Source organism: Haemaphysalis longicornis, unplaced genomic scaffold (genome assembly GCF_048455015.1).
Source record: "Haemaphysalis longicornis isolate Haplotype H1 unplaced genomic scaffold, Haemaphysalis longicornis Haplotype H1 scaffold_2, whole genome shotgun sequence".
In the NCBI taxonomy this organism is placed as follows: Eukaryota; Metazoa; Arthropoda; class Arachnida; order Ixodida; family Ixodidae; genus Haemaphysalis; species Haemaphysalis longicornis.
In genome coordinates, this window is record NW_027526295.1 from 238816441 (window position 1) to 238831982 (window position 15542).

Sequence of the window (15542 nt, forward strand, 5' to 3'; positions counted from 1 at the left end):
TGGTGGTAAACGCCTTGACGGTTTTCAATATTGCCAAGAGAAGAATTCGGCTGCTAAACTTTTATGTGAATACCTTCTCTATCTTACCACATACGTACAAAATGAGACATTTTCCGCTCCTGGTAGTTACATTCTCATTAGTGTTTAGAAAACTCTGTTTACCACTAGGATATATGCGTTTTCGCCCACCCTCTCTTTTGATCTCCGGCACACCCCTTCCCCAGTGCCGAGTAGCAATCCGGGCTCTAAGCCTGGACAACCTGTCGGCCTTTCCGTTCGCTTTTCTCCTCCTCCTATGTACCCCCAGTTTCCGGTGCCGGTCACTAAAGCGAAGACACAATTCCCCAATTGTAATAAAATTACCTGCTAAGCAAGTGCGAAGCAAAGCATCAATGTCATTCATCCTCGTTGTTAGTTTTAGGCCTTTTTTTTTCTATTCTAGACATCTGCGTACAGATTAGTTGCAGCCCATTCGTCAAAGGAGCCATCATCCATTCTCGCAGTGCATGCGCCGCATGTTATCTGCAGATGACGGCTCGCTATTCGCTAGGGCTCGTCCTGGCCCTGTGGACAGGGGCGTCGCTGACCCAAGAGCAGCCTCCCAACATCATCGTCATCATGGCTGACGACTTGGTTTGTATGGTGACATCGTAGTCCTTTATTAGACTCCTCCTCACGTACCCGCTCAGCAAAAATAAAGAAAAAGAAAAAGAAAAAAATGCCGACAATTACACTTTTCTGCAATGCAAAATTTGAGCGCAGCTGTTGATATATATTATTGCTGTGATATATGGCTTCAAATAAACCCAAAACCAAAGCAACCCACGACCAAACTTAGTGCGGGTTGTCGAGCGACAGGTGCTCAAGCGTCCTATTGAACCGACTGTTTCTACGGCGCTCGCGCGCTGGGATACCCCCGACGCTTCTTTTGCAAGGCTTGCCCGCTCTCACACTGCGCGCTACCTTAACAACAAAACTGTCCCGGCACTCCTTTGAAGTGCGCGCTTTTCTTGTAACCGTAGTAACGACCTTGATAAAGAGGTCGGCTACGTGACAACACGAGCAGGCAGGAGCGCACGGATACCCGCACGCTCCTCTACCGTTTGCCTACGTACCTCCGATTTCCTCCGACTTCACTCAAATAAGCTATATAATTAGGAACAAAAGAGAATGGTCACGCGACCCACTAGCTCAGTTCCCACGTAGAACCTACGACGTATTATGGGTAGCCGTGCGATTGGCTGAGGCTGACAAAAGCAAACGCAAGTTAGGCGCCGCTTACGTGCTTGCAGAACGATGTATTTGCGCTTAAATGTAATGTATTTTCTTTTCACAGCAGTAAATATGTTGGGGTAAACAATGGAAGTTACGAACAGACCCATAAACATAGAAATACCAGTGCGTACTGCGTGCGAACTATGCCGGTTATAGCTACAGAGCCGTACGACGCGTTGAGCTCATTGTATAAATGTATTCGTCCTCCAGTGTATAATTGTATTTTTGACGCCTTGGTGCTTTTGCCAACAGAGATGAAACCATTGGGGGTTAGAGGCATACAGCTTAGCTGTAAAAGCCTCGTGGCTTTGAAACACAAAGCGTTATAGCGTGAGGCGTCGGAAAACCAGTGTCTCGGTGTGTTCTTTTACTGCGCGTTACGTTCTAGAACGAGGTGTAAACGATTGTCCCGGTGTTGTAGTACCGTCACTACATCGACGATGACATGAGACGACGACGACGTTCTAGCGCGACGTGTAAACGAGTGTCCCGGTGTTTCAGTACTGGGACTACATCGACGATGACATGAGATGACGACATGAGACGACGACATGAGACGCCGACAGCCCGAGCCGCTAAGGGGCCTCGCCTCTAACATTATTCAGGTACAAATGCTGTCAAAAGCAAAGCTAGTGCGGACAGGGGTCCTGAACTAGGGAGCCTACATAAGCCGCGCCTTCGTCGTTTAGGGTGGTGCCACTCTTTGACACAGCTCGTGCCGCCTCCCGCCGTCGGGCAGCGTTGCCAGCACACGTTGCCATAGCAACGGGGCCGATACGGCGCCATGTTGTTCCCCAGTCGGCTCACTGCCGCCGTGTGCGTAAGGCTGCGTCTTTGCCGCCCGTGACTCGCGGTGACTTTTGTTGACCACGGGAAGCTTTTCGTAACCATGCCAGCTCGGTGAACGTGTGGGGAGTTGTGTGAGCACCAAAAATGCCCGGCTGTTGCGTTCCGCAATGTACGAATCATTGCAGAAAAGGCACACGGATGTTCCGCTTCCCGGCCAGCCCGAACCGAAGAAAGCGCTGGCTTGTACAAGTGAAAAGGGACCGCTGGGAGCCCACTGCTGCTTCTCGTGTTTGCACTGTGAGTATTGCACCTCGCTTCATGTTTTTCGCACGCGTACTTGCAGCTATATTCTATTATGTGAGTGCTATGCACCTGCAACGCTTTCACCGAGCGCCGTCGTGTCCTCAACGTCGCCGCAGCGCCGTTGCGCGCCGGTAGCGGAGGCCATGGCTGTTTTGATGGCTTCCAGCGACGGCTGCGCGTAGCCGAGCGGCAATTTAGCGTGCGAATGCAGCGTGTGCGCAAGTGGATGCTTTGCGTGGTTCGATTATGCCGGATTATGCATGCATGAAACGTGAATGTTCAAAACTAAGCCTGGTTATAAAACATCCTCGGAATCGGAAGGCCCGGACCGTTCACGCTTGCTACAAAAAAAAAAAAAAAAAAAAAAACGCGATTCTCGTCACTGCGACAAAAATTGGTCGAGACCAAGCGACAAAAGCGGTCACTGAGCGACTGCCAAATCTTCGAATGCGCTGCAATTCAGAGTTCGGCAATCGATTTTGAAGCTGCCGTGGGCTGGATATTCATCGGGTCGCCGAAAAAATTGGCTGGCGCCCCCGTAGGCTTTGTGAAATCTCCCCCTCTACCGTAGACTCGCCTCGTAGGTGTTGTGAAATCCCCCCTACCGTAGACGGGCAATTGTTCCCTGCGTTGCTTGTGCTGATATTCCGTGCGGGGGTGGAATATATGACTGATTCTTTCATGCAACACTGCCAAACGGCGTATGAGGGGTCACTAAAGTCTGCAAAGATTTCTGTGGCGAGCCGCCCCATAAAAATTCCCGTACTGCAATTAGAGGGCATAATCAATTTCCATTCCAAAAGATAAAAAACGCGCGAAAGCGATCATTCTGCCTCTCGAGCGAGTAATTCAAATGCATTATGTGGTTTTCAATTATTGTTTAGATTGACTTTTTTTGTTCTAGGCACATTTTGAAGATTCAAGTTTTGAGCAGCACCGACAAGATGGACTGAAAAAGCTGAGGCCGGATGCTGTCCCAACTCTCTTTCCCTATCGTGGTAAGAACATATCTGAACTCGTTATATAAAGCCGTAAAATGGACACAAATTTAATTTTCCTTTGAATTTGTGAATCTAGTTTGGGTCATTCAGAGAAAAGACAAACTCATCTAAATGCATTGCTTCAATTGCACTGCGGCATTTCGCTCTTATTTTTGTTTACTCAGAACATCTATAAGGAATAGTAATATGCTTTGTGTGGTGCAGACCATTCAAGAAAGTGCGTGATAACATTTTGCTTGTAATTTTTAGTCTGTAAAGCGAAAATAAGTATTGGAACTGTTTGCTGAGTGAGAATGCATAGGCAAGCATGTTATTGTAGTAATGTTTGTATGTTTAATTTTTTCCAGCTGCTCCAAAACACCGGAAGTCCCCGAAGAAGCGCACTTCTGCCATGAAACCTGCGAATTCGTCTAACACCAAGCGTGTTTGCACATCTGGAGACATTCCACAGCTGCCTACGGATCCTTGCGACATAACGAGTTTTGAGCACGGTGTTCAGTTGAGTGCTCATATTTCAGCAGCCGTTTTACAGCCAGATGCTCTTCCTCATGACACTGCTGAATTCGCGAGAGGTGATCCTCCAGAAGCCCACTTGCTGTCAAGTTTGCCCACCAACAAGGCAGCAAGCATCGGTACCAGCGATCCTGAGTCCAGGCTTGCTCACGCATTGGGAGATTTCTCATTTCCTCTACCGCCTACAAACAATCTAGAAAGTGATGCGGACAGTGCTGCCGAGTGCAGGTGTGAGTGTACATCCGTGCGTGTGCCCCTGCCATTTGTTCCTCCAGCCAATGACGCAGACAGCACTGGTGAGTTTGGGTGTCATCATGAGACAGTAGCCGCCTCTCCACCACACCTGTCTGCCAACAATCTAGCAAGCGACACAAACGCTACTCCAGGTTCATCCGTAGCCATTCTGAAACAGCTCCCTCCCAACACCGTAGCAAATGATGCAGGTCTCACTCCTCCACAAGAACAGTCAACCATGCCAGCTGCATTTATGTTTGGAGGCAGCACAACTCCCAAATTGTCGACGTTGCATCGGGAAAATTCCGAGCTCCGGAAAAAAAACGCCGACTTAAGCAGAAGGTGTAAAAACTTGGTAAAACTGCATGAGCAGACGAGATCAAAAGTACGTAGTCTAAACAAGAAACTAAGGTTAGTTCAGCAAGAACTGAACGCATTAAGATCATCGACATTTCTTGCTGCAGATCAAACGAAGGCTCTAACAACAAAAGGCAGGGTTCGCAAGTGGTCAGTTCAGACTATACGCGTAGCCCTCCAAATAAAGCACGCATGTGGTACAACAGGCTACGAATTGCTCAGGTCTCTGTCATACCCACTGCCATCTAACCGGACATTGATTCGAAGAATGCAAAACATTCGCTTTCTGCCTGGTGTACTTACTGAAGTGCTGGATGTTCTAAAGCGTAAGGCAGAAACAATGGAAGACATTGAGAAAGATTGCGTCCTCTTCATGGATGAGATGGAAATTAGTCAAGGGTTTGAACATGACCGCTCTCTGGATTGCCTTTTTGGGGGTACGACACTTCCAGAGTCAACTGACAACGTTGCAAACCATGCCCTCGTGTTTATGATTGCAGGTCTAAACACGAGGTGGAAACAGGTCATCGCTTACCACTTCACTGGTCGTTCTACTGACGGAAGCCTTTTAAAGGAGCTTATATTTCATTTAATTGCGCTTTGTTTTGAGGTGTCCCTGAGAGTTCTTGTTGTAACAAGTGACATGGGAAGTGCCAACAGGAAAGTGTGGCAGCTGCTGGAGTTTTTCAAGCCACAGGCACTCGCAAACTGTCTGCTCTATACCACACCCTCACTTGGATGGTAGGGAGCTGTATTTCATGGCTGATCCTGCTCACGTTTTGAAAAACATACGTGGGCAGCTTCTCCGCTCAGGAAGTTTTACCCTGGGGAAGGAGACGACAGAGGAGCATTGCATCCCAGGAAAAACTGTTACCCTTGAACATGTTGAGGCTGTTCTCGAATATGATAAAAAAATGACCTCAAAATCGCTAACAAGCTGTCGGACATTCATGTCAGCGATGGACATTTCGCAAAAATGAAAGTAAACATCGCAGTGCAGTTGTTCCGTGAAGCACCTCCTGCCATTCGCTATCTAATCAAGCTCAAAATCTTGAAGCCGGAAGCTGAAGCAACTGCCTGGTTTTTTGACCTTGTCACTAAGTGGTACACTTTGATGTCATCACGACACCCCATCGTTGCTTTAAGTCATTTTGACCGCGCAAAGCACCAGGAAGCAGTTGGGACATTGCAGCTGGCATGTGCTACATTCACTCGGATGAACATGGGAGCAACTGCACACTGGAAGCCATCGCAGGCCGGTCTTTTGGTGTCTACAACTGTTGTGCTGCGCCTGTCAGAGGAGCTCCTGGCGAGGCGCGGGTACTTGTACCTCCTCACTGCTAGGTTGATCCAAGATTGCCTAGAAAATATTTTTTCAGTTGTGAGGTTTAAGAAGCCAGTTCCAAGTGTGTATGATGTTAAATGTGCACTGAAGGCCATTTGTGTCAGCCAGTTTGTACACACCCCTAAGACTTCGAGCTACAACATTGACGACAGCAGTCATCTGGCTGACTTGCTTGACCCAAGCTTAAAAAAGCTAGAGGAAGACCCCATGCAGCAGGCTGAGGAGTTAGAGAACTTGTTTGTGATTGGACTGACGGAAGCAGAGTGCGACATCGTAGCGTACATCGGTGGTTTCCTTCTGAGGTCTGTTTTAAAATCTATAGGTAACTGCAAAAGCTGTAAAGCAGTACTGACTGACAGTGCTCCTGGGAAATACAGCAGCCTCATCCAGTTGAAGGAGTACGTCAAAAATGCTGGAAATCTGATCCAGCCAAGCATGTCTGTAATGACAATTTTGATGGATTGTGAAGAAAACTTCAAAACGTTTGCTGAAATGGGTGAAGTCATGAAGGTGAAAAAGCCATTTTCAAGCATTCTGAGTGCCCTGCAGAAGTCTGTAAAAATGCACTTGGGATGTTGCAGTTTGCACAAGCCTACTGTAGAGAAGCTGCTTCTCGAAAAATATGTCCGAACAAGACTAAAGATTTACCTCAGGCAGCAGCATGAACACAGAGTAAATGGGGCAGCAAGCAAAACCTGTGCTGCAGCAAACTTGGAGTAGTTCAGCAGCCAGCTAGAACCGTAGAGCGTACGCAGCTGCGATAAATTTTTTTTTATGTGAGGACACTTCAAGACTTGGGTGTGGTACGTTCAATCATAATTTAGGACTGCCTTTGTTAAGGACTCTATGCAACTTCATTGCCGTACAATGATGATAAAGGAAAAATTGATGCCTTATTTGTATAATTTACATTATAGTGTGTTCAAAATAGCTGTAAAATATTTTACTGCTAACATTTTCTTTTGCTGTTCCTCAGTACCAGCCCGAAAAAGGCATTCAAAACCAAGAACAGTGGTGTGCCTTCGTTCACATTGCACCTTTCTCTCGAGACGTTGCTCTCCATTGTGTCAGTTGCTCACGACGTGTTTTTGTTCTCGACTGATGTCATGTAATTTTCAGTGGGGTAATTTAAATTAACCCAGTGGGGCTTGGGGAATTTTCTTATTGATTTATTCACCAATATTTTGGTTCATGTATGTATCCTTGCTCAAAGTACTACTTATGCAGACGGGTAAAATGCTTTCTCACTGTCATCAGTGAAGCAAGCCGTATTCTTCTCTACTTGCTTTCTCCTTCATTAGTTATCTCTGCGTTTGTCTCATCAGCATTGTCCACCTGTGTAGCCCATCTGGGCTTTAATCTTGCTCGTTGCCTGTGTGTTCAGTTTTTTTTCAACAGCTCCATTGGAAAAAAGTCACGAATGAGTGGTAACTTTTACATGCATTAGTCTGCTACGTAAAGTGCTTCTTGAAATTCGATGCCTTTATTAGCTCGGACACATTTACTTTGTGTGTTTTGTTGTATTTCCCATGTGCGCCTGTTGTTTGAGAAGGGGGCATCTGCATGTCACGCAAGCAGTGCAATAAAAGAATTTTACGTGAAGTTTGTCTTCCTTTATGCGTGTAATGAAAGTACGCTTCAAGGCATGATGACGTGTATGTTCAGCCATAGATGTAATATTTTGTGTTGCCACCTCAACAATATTCTTTTTAGTGTGTGTAAACGTGTTAAATTACACATTGGGCACGTTAAGATGCCCAGTTTTGGCAGAACGATTCAAGCATAGGCTGGGGAGGTTCTATAGGCAACAGTGGTTTAGTCTGTGCGGGCCATTTTTATTGTATCGGAAACTTTACTACTACACCGATATTTTCTATGCTATAGCATTTGCGGGGTACCCTAATAACATGTAGTGCCTTGTATCTGCACAAAAATGCGTAATTTGAAAAGTCAACCTATTCAATTGAATAATAGTGCATAAAAAATAAAAGGGTAATAGTGCCAAAACAATTAAAAAATGATATAAAAGCCAAAAACTGAAAATGAAATTACCGTCTCTCTAATCGGGCGTCATCGTGCAATTACCTAAACAGAACCTTCCCGGGTTAAGAATGACGGCGAGGTAAGGCGACATAAAATCCCCGACCATTTCCACTAACGTGAAACCTGGGGAAAAGCGAAGCGTGCGGTGTACAAGTGTATCCTCGGCGCTTTGGCGTTTTTGCCACGGAGGTGAAACCGTTGGGGGTAGAAGGATACAGCTTTGAAGCGCAGCGCGTTCTAGCGCGAGGCATTGGAAAACGAGTGACCTGGTGTGTTTTCCTAGTACGCGTTACGCTTTACCCTAAGGCGTAAACAAGGGTCCCGGTGTTTTAGTGCCATGACTACATCGACGACGACATGAGACGGCCACAGCCCGAGCCATTAAGGGGCTTCGCCCCTTAAAGAGACGTGTTCCTTCAATGCCACCAAGGAAATGAAACGTTCGTGCAACAAGCGTCGGAAGAATGCTTATGTATTAGCAGATAATTCTGAGATATATTTCGTGCTTGCCACCGAACTGACCTGCGAAAAATAATTGCACCGTAGCACGATTCTGCATGTGAAAAACAAGATACACCGGCTATGCGCCACATCGAGCTCCACGCACAAAAAATCGCGTATTCGCGCGCTTCTACGTACAGCTAGGGCCTCCAAAGGAGGCATTGGCAAGCCTTTACCAAGGACGTGAATGCCGCATTAAACGAATGATCCCACGATCTCAACTGTTCCCAGCAGCAGGAAGTTTTTGGAAAGCTGCTTGGCGATAACCACGCACTATCGTTTCGAAGCAGGTCGTTCTAGAGATAGCCCATTCCGCGCCTCCATAGGCGCGGCGCATGCCGGCTCCCTGGGTCGGGCGGGCACTGGGGGGCCCAATATGGCGGCCCGTCAAGTTTGGCGGCCGCCGCAGCCACCGTTAGGAAACCTTGGACTCTGCTGTCGCCACCCTAAACGACGAAGGCGCGGCTTATGTAGGCTCCCTATCCTGAACAGCATCGCAGCGCCATCTAGGAGGATTGACGGTAAACAAGGCGTTCCGCCGTTAACTCCAGCCCTAGTTAGCATATTAACGTTCGCTTAAGTACCTGCCCTGGATTCTTGAACGCAGCCTTCTCTAAACACGCGATTTGGCAGAATAATCAAGATCTTCGCCTCAACTGTTTAATTTATTACTGAATAAAGCAGCGTGTACTGTCGGACAAGTGCTGGGGCACTTAAAACACCAAATATTTCGAATAAAACAAACTTGTAGTTTGTTTTCATGGCATTTTTAAAAGCTCGCCTGCCGAATCCACTCCTTGTGACGATCGCAATCTCTTCCTTGCGCACGTGCCTGCTGTTTGTTTCGTTGTGGGCCTGCGTACACAGACAAAGAGCTCTGATGTTAGTTTGGTGCGCATACCGTCCAGGCCGGTGTCGGAGGGGGAGGGAGGGGGGAGAGTTGTCTTGTGACGTCTTAGGTAGAGTCGAAAGTTGAGACTTCATTTAGGCTGACGAGAGATAGCCCGGCATCAGCACTAAAAACTTTATGTGAATTAAACAGAAATTTGGGATAGAAAATAATCTGAAATGAGGGACAATTCAGGGTAGGCGATCTTCCTCAGGACAGGCACTTCCTTTTATTCAAGGTAGTCTAAAGCAGGAACGGTCTAAAACCGATCTTCTATAAATTAGACGTTTCTCGTCACAGATCAATAGAGGTACTGGATATGGGGTGGAGTGATTCGTAGTAAATAAAAGGAAAACCGCGCTCAATACGGCGATATTGCGCCATGCATGTCTCCAGCGCTTTTTTTTTTCCTTTGTTTACGTCTCATGGATACATTTTTGTTAATGGCGTGAACCTGAGCCGAACAGCCCCGCTCCGCAAGCGTGCTCTGGAAAATAAAAAAAAAAATTAAAATTATTTGCAAGGGCTCGGTGCTTTGGTAAATGCCGCGAGTGGACACTGTAGGCAAGCCAACGGCGAAATGAATTGCATATTATTTTTTCAGTTTTGAGGGAAGATGCAAGATCGCATGATTGTTTCTTTACGACTAATTATATAATTCGGCATTGGGCGATTAGGTGAAGGCTTTAAAGGCCTCACTGAACCACCAAGCAGCCGCACCGCGTGCTTCCAGGGTTGGGACGACGTGAGCTTTCACGGCTCGGCCCAAATTCCGACTCCCAACCTGGATGCCCTTGCCGCCGATGGAATCGTCCTCCACAATTACTACTCCCACGACGTGTGCACACCGTCCCGAGCAGCGTTCCTCACCGGAATGTACCCCGTCCGCTTAGGTACGTGCTTCACTAGATTGCCAAACACCAGCTTTCCGGGGCCGATTAATGAGGGTCGAGTAATTTATTTTATTAATTCTTAGAAACCTTACAGGCCCCATTGGAGGGCACAGAGTTATTTGAAAACGTAATAACAGAACAAAGCATTATTTTAACGTGAATGCTTTCATTTTGTGTGATGCTTGCGTTGCGCGGGCGCATTAAACTCTACAATCTATCAATCTGCCAATCACTCACTCACTCACTCACTCACTCACTCACTCACTCACTCACTCACTCACTCACTCAATCAATCAATCAATCAATCAATCAATCAATCAATCAATCAATCAATCAATCAATCAATCAATCAATCAATCAATCAATCAAACAATCAGTCAGTCAGTCAGTCAGTCAGTCAGTCAGTCAGTCAGTCAATCAATCAATCAATGTAATGATCAATCAATCATTTAGTGTCATGGGTATTCCTGAAGACAGGGTAATCGCAAGATTTTATCCGTTTTGCACAACCCACCACGCCATCAATCAATCAATCAATCAGTCAATCAATTAGGAAATCAATCACATTCATAATTTTTTATTGTTAAAATAAATTAGCAATCAATAAGTCGCTCGTTTGTATATTAGCGTGACTCGTCTACCCCGTGGCCTTCATGCTGGCGCAGCGAACATAAAACAGCGCAGAAGCAGAGCGAAGCTCAAATCACAATTTCTCATATATGACGAAATAGGTTGTATGGTTAGCTGAAGAAGGAGTTGAACATAGGAGGTGTACCCAGCCGTAAATGATGCTACTAATAATAAAAAAATCATTTCACAAGCTTGAGCCCTTTGTACTGAGCCCTGGGCCTAAGTCTCTTAATTATCGTTGAGCACAGAATATTAAAGTTTATGCCTGAAAAAAAAAACTTATTATCAGATGTCTGTATATTAGTTAAGTGTAGTACTGCTCTGAAAACTAAAATAAAAACTAAGCAACAAAAACGCAGAAAATTGTGGCACAACAGAAAAATTTGGTACCGGTGCTAAACACATCATGAACAATAAAAGTCTATGGTAAAACTGGTAAAACTGGTAAAAGATAAACTATGATAAGACTATTATAAAACTATGATAAACTATAATAAAACTATGATAAAACTGGTAAAAGATAAAAGGAGACAAAAGCAATGGATCAAATTACTCCAGTCCTTAAAACACCAACCAAAAAAGTGTTTCTAAGTGCAGCGTGTGAATACCAAAACAGAAAAAAACGATTTCAGCTTGGAATATAGCACCCTGTGCGCATGTTCGGGCGAGACGGCCGCAAAATGAAGAATTACGTAAGGCGCCGCTCCTTCTTGCGGACTTGTGCAGCACGTGAGGCTGTAGATGACTTGGTATTTCTACACGACAGAGTGTGCCTTCAATGATCGCGCAAGGAAAAAATTGGTTGAGCTGAGTGAAGGAAGGGCTCGGAAAGTTCAGAAATTGGGCTAAACTGTCTGTAATTACGGGAAAAAAATGGGCCGCGCATCTGCTCATTTCTTCGCAAATGTCGAAAACAGACGATAGTCTTTGTCGACATTTGCCAAGTAAATGCCTCCCTTCGCTTTCCCGCTGACCACTCCCGTTGTCCCTCTTGCATCGCGCTCCTCCCAAGGCAAACACGCTAAAAGTTTGCTCAAGTCAATTTAAATTTACCGCGTTCCACTGCTCCAGTCCGGGTTCCTCGATGCCAGCGCTGCCGTACGGTGGAGACGCGAATGAATCGAGGCGCCCTACGTCAACGTTTATAGAACCGCGCTGCCCTAGTCCGCGTGCGTTCCAAGCAGAACGTGGAACCTATCTAGTGGAACCTTTCGTAACTGTTGCCGCTTGATTTCTTAAAATGTCGCCAGAAGCTATAGTGTCGCGTGCAACAGCAAGCGACAGTGGGCATTGTTTTTCCTGCAGTAGATGCAGTATTTCATTTCCCAAAAATCAATCATCTACGAATTTTTTTATAAATAAACACTGTAAATATGCCTTGCGTATTAATTTTCTGTCTTATATTTGCGTAATGTCTTGTTCTTGTTCAACAATGTTGACACGTATGAACATATAAACCGTACTTAGACGTTTAAACTTCGCTGTGAGTATATAAGACTATTGCGCAGGCTTCGTTTCATTTTGGCCGGATGGCTGAATCGAGTCAGACAGACAGACAGACAGACAGACAGACAGACAGACAGACAGACAGACAGACAGACAGACAGACAGACAGACAGACAGACAGACAGACAGACAGACAGCTAGATAGAAGGACGGACGGACCAAAATTTCTGGGTTTAAGTAGCCCAAGGACGACAATTGTCTTTCAAATAGACAACCCATTTTTGTTATTTTCAATGGTCTGGTAGCTAGCTTCAACAAAACCGACTACAGGCAAGCGTTAGATGATCACAGCTGTGTACAGCTTGAAGGATGAGTTCGACAGAAAGAAAACACAAGCAAAACTCCTAAGGCACCTAGGCACTTCTTATAACTTGGGAGAACGGAAGCATTCATGTCCATTTGAACCCCCCTGAGTGCGCCTTCGAGTTTTGCCCCAAGAGTAAAGTTTTATAGCTTTGCGGCGAGGTATCTGCGGAGGCATCGGTCAGTTCCCGGAGGGCGACACGGAGCCCGCGACACCCAGCGCCACCTTTGGCAGGTACGTGCAACACTAGGTCGGTCACCGCGCGCCAGCACGTTGGCGCGCTCTGTTTTCACAGCAACCATTGAACTATATTAATAGCCTCTTCTAGATTAGAAATGAATTCACTATTTGCATTAATTCTGCCTCACAGGACAGGTAAGCGAAGACGGATTTACTCGGTTGAACCCGCGTATTGGATGGAAGGTCGAAACAACTTGGCGTGAGCCCAGACGGGAAAACCATGTGCAGGATAGCTCGGGGGTCTTCTGACTTGTCCGCACAACTTTTTCATTATCTGCGTGTTTTAGTTCGAAAGAAACAATAGATTATCGTTTTCGAGTCCCCTAAAAGATGCTCCACTGGAAAATGCGATATCAGACGTTGCGCGATGTTTCCCGCGTTAGTGCATCGGTGTGAGTACACTTGAGGTTTTTTTTTTTTCGAAATGAGTCAGATCCACCCAACGCGAATTTCGCATACAAGCGGAAGTTTGTTACCGGATCTAAATGCAACGCCGTCAAAGCTATTACATGATATAATTTACGTCAGCTAGTGCAAGTTTATGGCCACAAGTTTTTATTGAAACACTCAATTGAAACACTCAATTTGAGCGGCATTCTTATGAAAACTTTATTTAAATTGGCTTTATTTAAATTTACTTTATTTAAATTGAGTTTCGGTTGAAAATGCATTAAAAATATGCAACAGGGCTTCAAGAACAGTACAACTATACAGGGAGAGCAGTTGAGTCCTTTTGGCAGCGTTAGCAGCCCTTTTCGAATTCTTCCCCAGGATAATTTCCTTGGGCACGCCTGAAGGAACTCATGAAGTAAGCCAGCTCTTTATTGCTTTGCCATGAATTTCCAAAACACTTCACAAGAAGGCTCCTCACATCTTCTTCACCTGAATGAAGTAGTTCGTACTCTCAGAGGGGAGGGTGGGGCAGATTTGCCAAGGCTTGTAAGCAGCGGCTAGTTAGGTAACTACTAAAATGGTAACTATAGGATAAAAAAAATAAATATAACCAGAGATATTTCGAAGGAACGGGTGAGACGAACTGAAATCATTGTCTGACATCTCTCAGTATCACTTCGTCGTTGACATCTGAGGACAGATCTTTCGCCGATCTCCTAATTGCCATCTGAATTCATAATAAGCCAGCTACGAAAAAAAAAAAACCCTCCCGAAAACACCCACGACACAGTCTGAACAGTCAAGCCAAAAGCAAACTCCCGTTGGGCAAATAGATTTCGCTCCTTTTTACCTGTGAAACAGCCTGATATGACTCATTTTCGATACGGACGACGATCTGCGTACACGTTTTTAGGGCATTATCTCAACTATTTTTTGCCACCCATTTTTCAGGGGAAAGTTGCCGAGTTTTTTTTTTTTTTTTTGCCACTGCAGCTATATCCGGCTTAGGGACATATTCTGAGTCCCTCCTCCACTCCATTTGCTCCCTCCACTCGGCTGAGGGGAGCATTCCGCAATTCTTGTGCATAGGGAAATCGATTTACATCGATTTCCCCAAGGACATCAAGGACATCCCCCACTGAAGGCTCGAGTGGAGGAAGGACTCCCAATACTTGGGTTAGTTTCAGTTTCTGGATCTGGCTCATTTCGAGAGAGAAAAAAAACGCCTCAGTTATCGAAATGCGTTGTTGACGACAGAGCTACTGAGTGAGCAACATGAGCGTTACATAGTCGCGTGATCTGAATATATACGCGACATATGTACCAGTATGAAACTAACACTTTGCGTATATCGGAAGCGGTGACGTTAATAGATAGTTATAGCAGAGCGGAGCACCGGTACCGGTACGGTACCCGGTACATCTGCGCATGCACACAACGAGTTTTCCCTCCTTTGCGCACGAGCGGTAGTAGCGGTTGCCTACCGGCCTACGGGTGGTCAGAAAGGCGATATTATTCCATCAGTGCCCTGTCTTAACTGGAGGCTTCCCCCGTATATAACATTTCTGTCTGCCATCGTTGGAGTATTTTGTAGGTATGCGCGCCAATAACGTTCTGCTAAACGCATTTGCGAAGCCACGTTCGCGGGCGGTAGGCGTGGCCCGACCGACCCGGCCTTGTTCGCGACTGCCACGGCTGTCGCTGCGTTCGCCTGGCACACTCGAGTGTCCAGAGCCTATGGCGCGTAACTTCATAAAATCTAATAAATCGTAAGCACCCTACGCAGAAGTTCTGGTAAGCGCCCCTTCACTTCAAAATCGGATTCACTGCTATACTCAAGCTACCGGCCAATTTCCAAAATGTATGCAAAATTCTAAAGTTATCTTGTTGTTCAAAGGTGGGGATAAGGATGACATGTAAAACTATAGACCAATTTCGATTCTCCCGGTTTTCTCAAAGGGCCTAGAAAAGATTATGTGCAATAGCATAGAAACTTTTTCCCGTAAGCACAAATTATTATGTTCCTCCCAGTATGGCTTTCTTAAGGACAAGTCGAATGAAACTGCTCTGCTCGCCCAGAAAGAAATCATACTGAAATCCTTTGAAAACAAGTACACATGCGTCGGAGTATTCAATGACTTTTCGAAGGCTTTCGATCGTATCAATCATCCAACACTTCTCGAAAAACTGGAATTATGTGGCTTTCGCGGCTTACCACTGCAGCTACTAAACTCATATTTAGAGCACCGCCATCAATGTGTTCCAATAGAAAATTACTTTTTGTCATTTCAGAAAATTACAACAGGCGTGCCCCAAGGCAGCATAT

The 15542-nt window shown here is 45.7% G+C and overlaps 1 protein-coding gene and 1 pseudogene across 1 annotated transcript in view; both read left to right on the forward strand.

Moving 5' to 3' along the window:
* The first annotated feature begins 244 nt into the window (after positions 1-244).
* LOC144170219 (arylsulfatase B-like) overlaps positions 245-15542 on the forward strand; it is a 40483-nt gene continuing 25185 nt past the window's right edge. The window contains exons 1-2 of the mRNA XM_077699869.1: positions 245-633; positions 9984-10143. Of these exons, the coding sequence (XP_077555995.1) occupies positions 529-633; positions 9984-10143 (265 nt within the window). The 5' untranslated portion in view covers positions 245-528. The remainder of the gene's footprint in view (positions 634-9983; positions 10144-15542) is intronic.
* Positions 5239-6636, forward strand: LOC144170220 (uncharacterized; annotated as a pseudogene).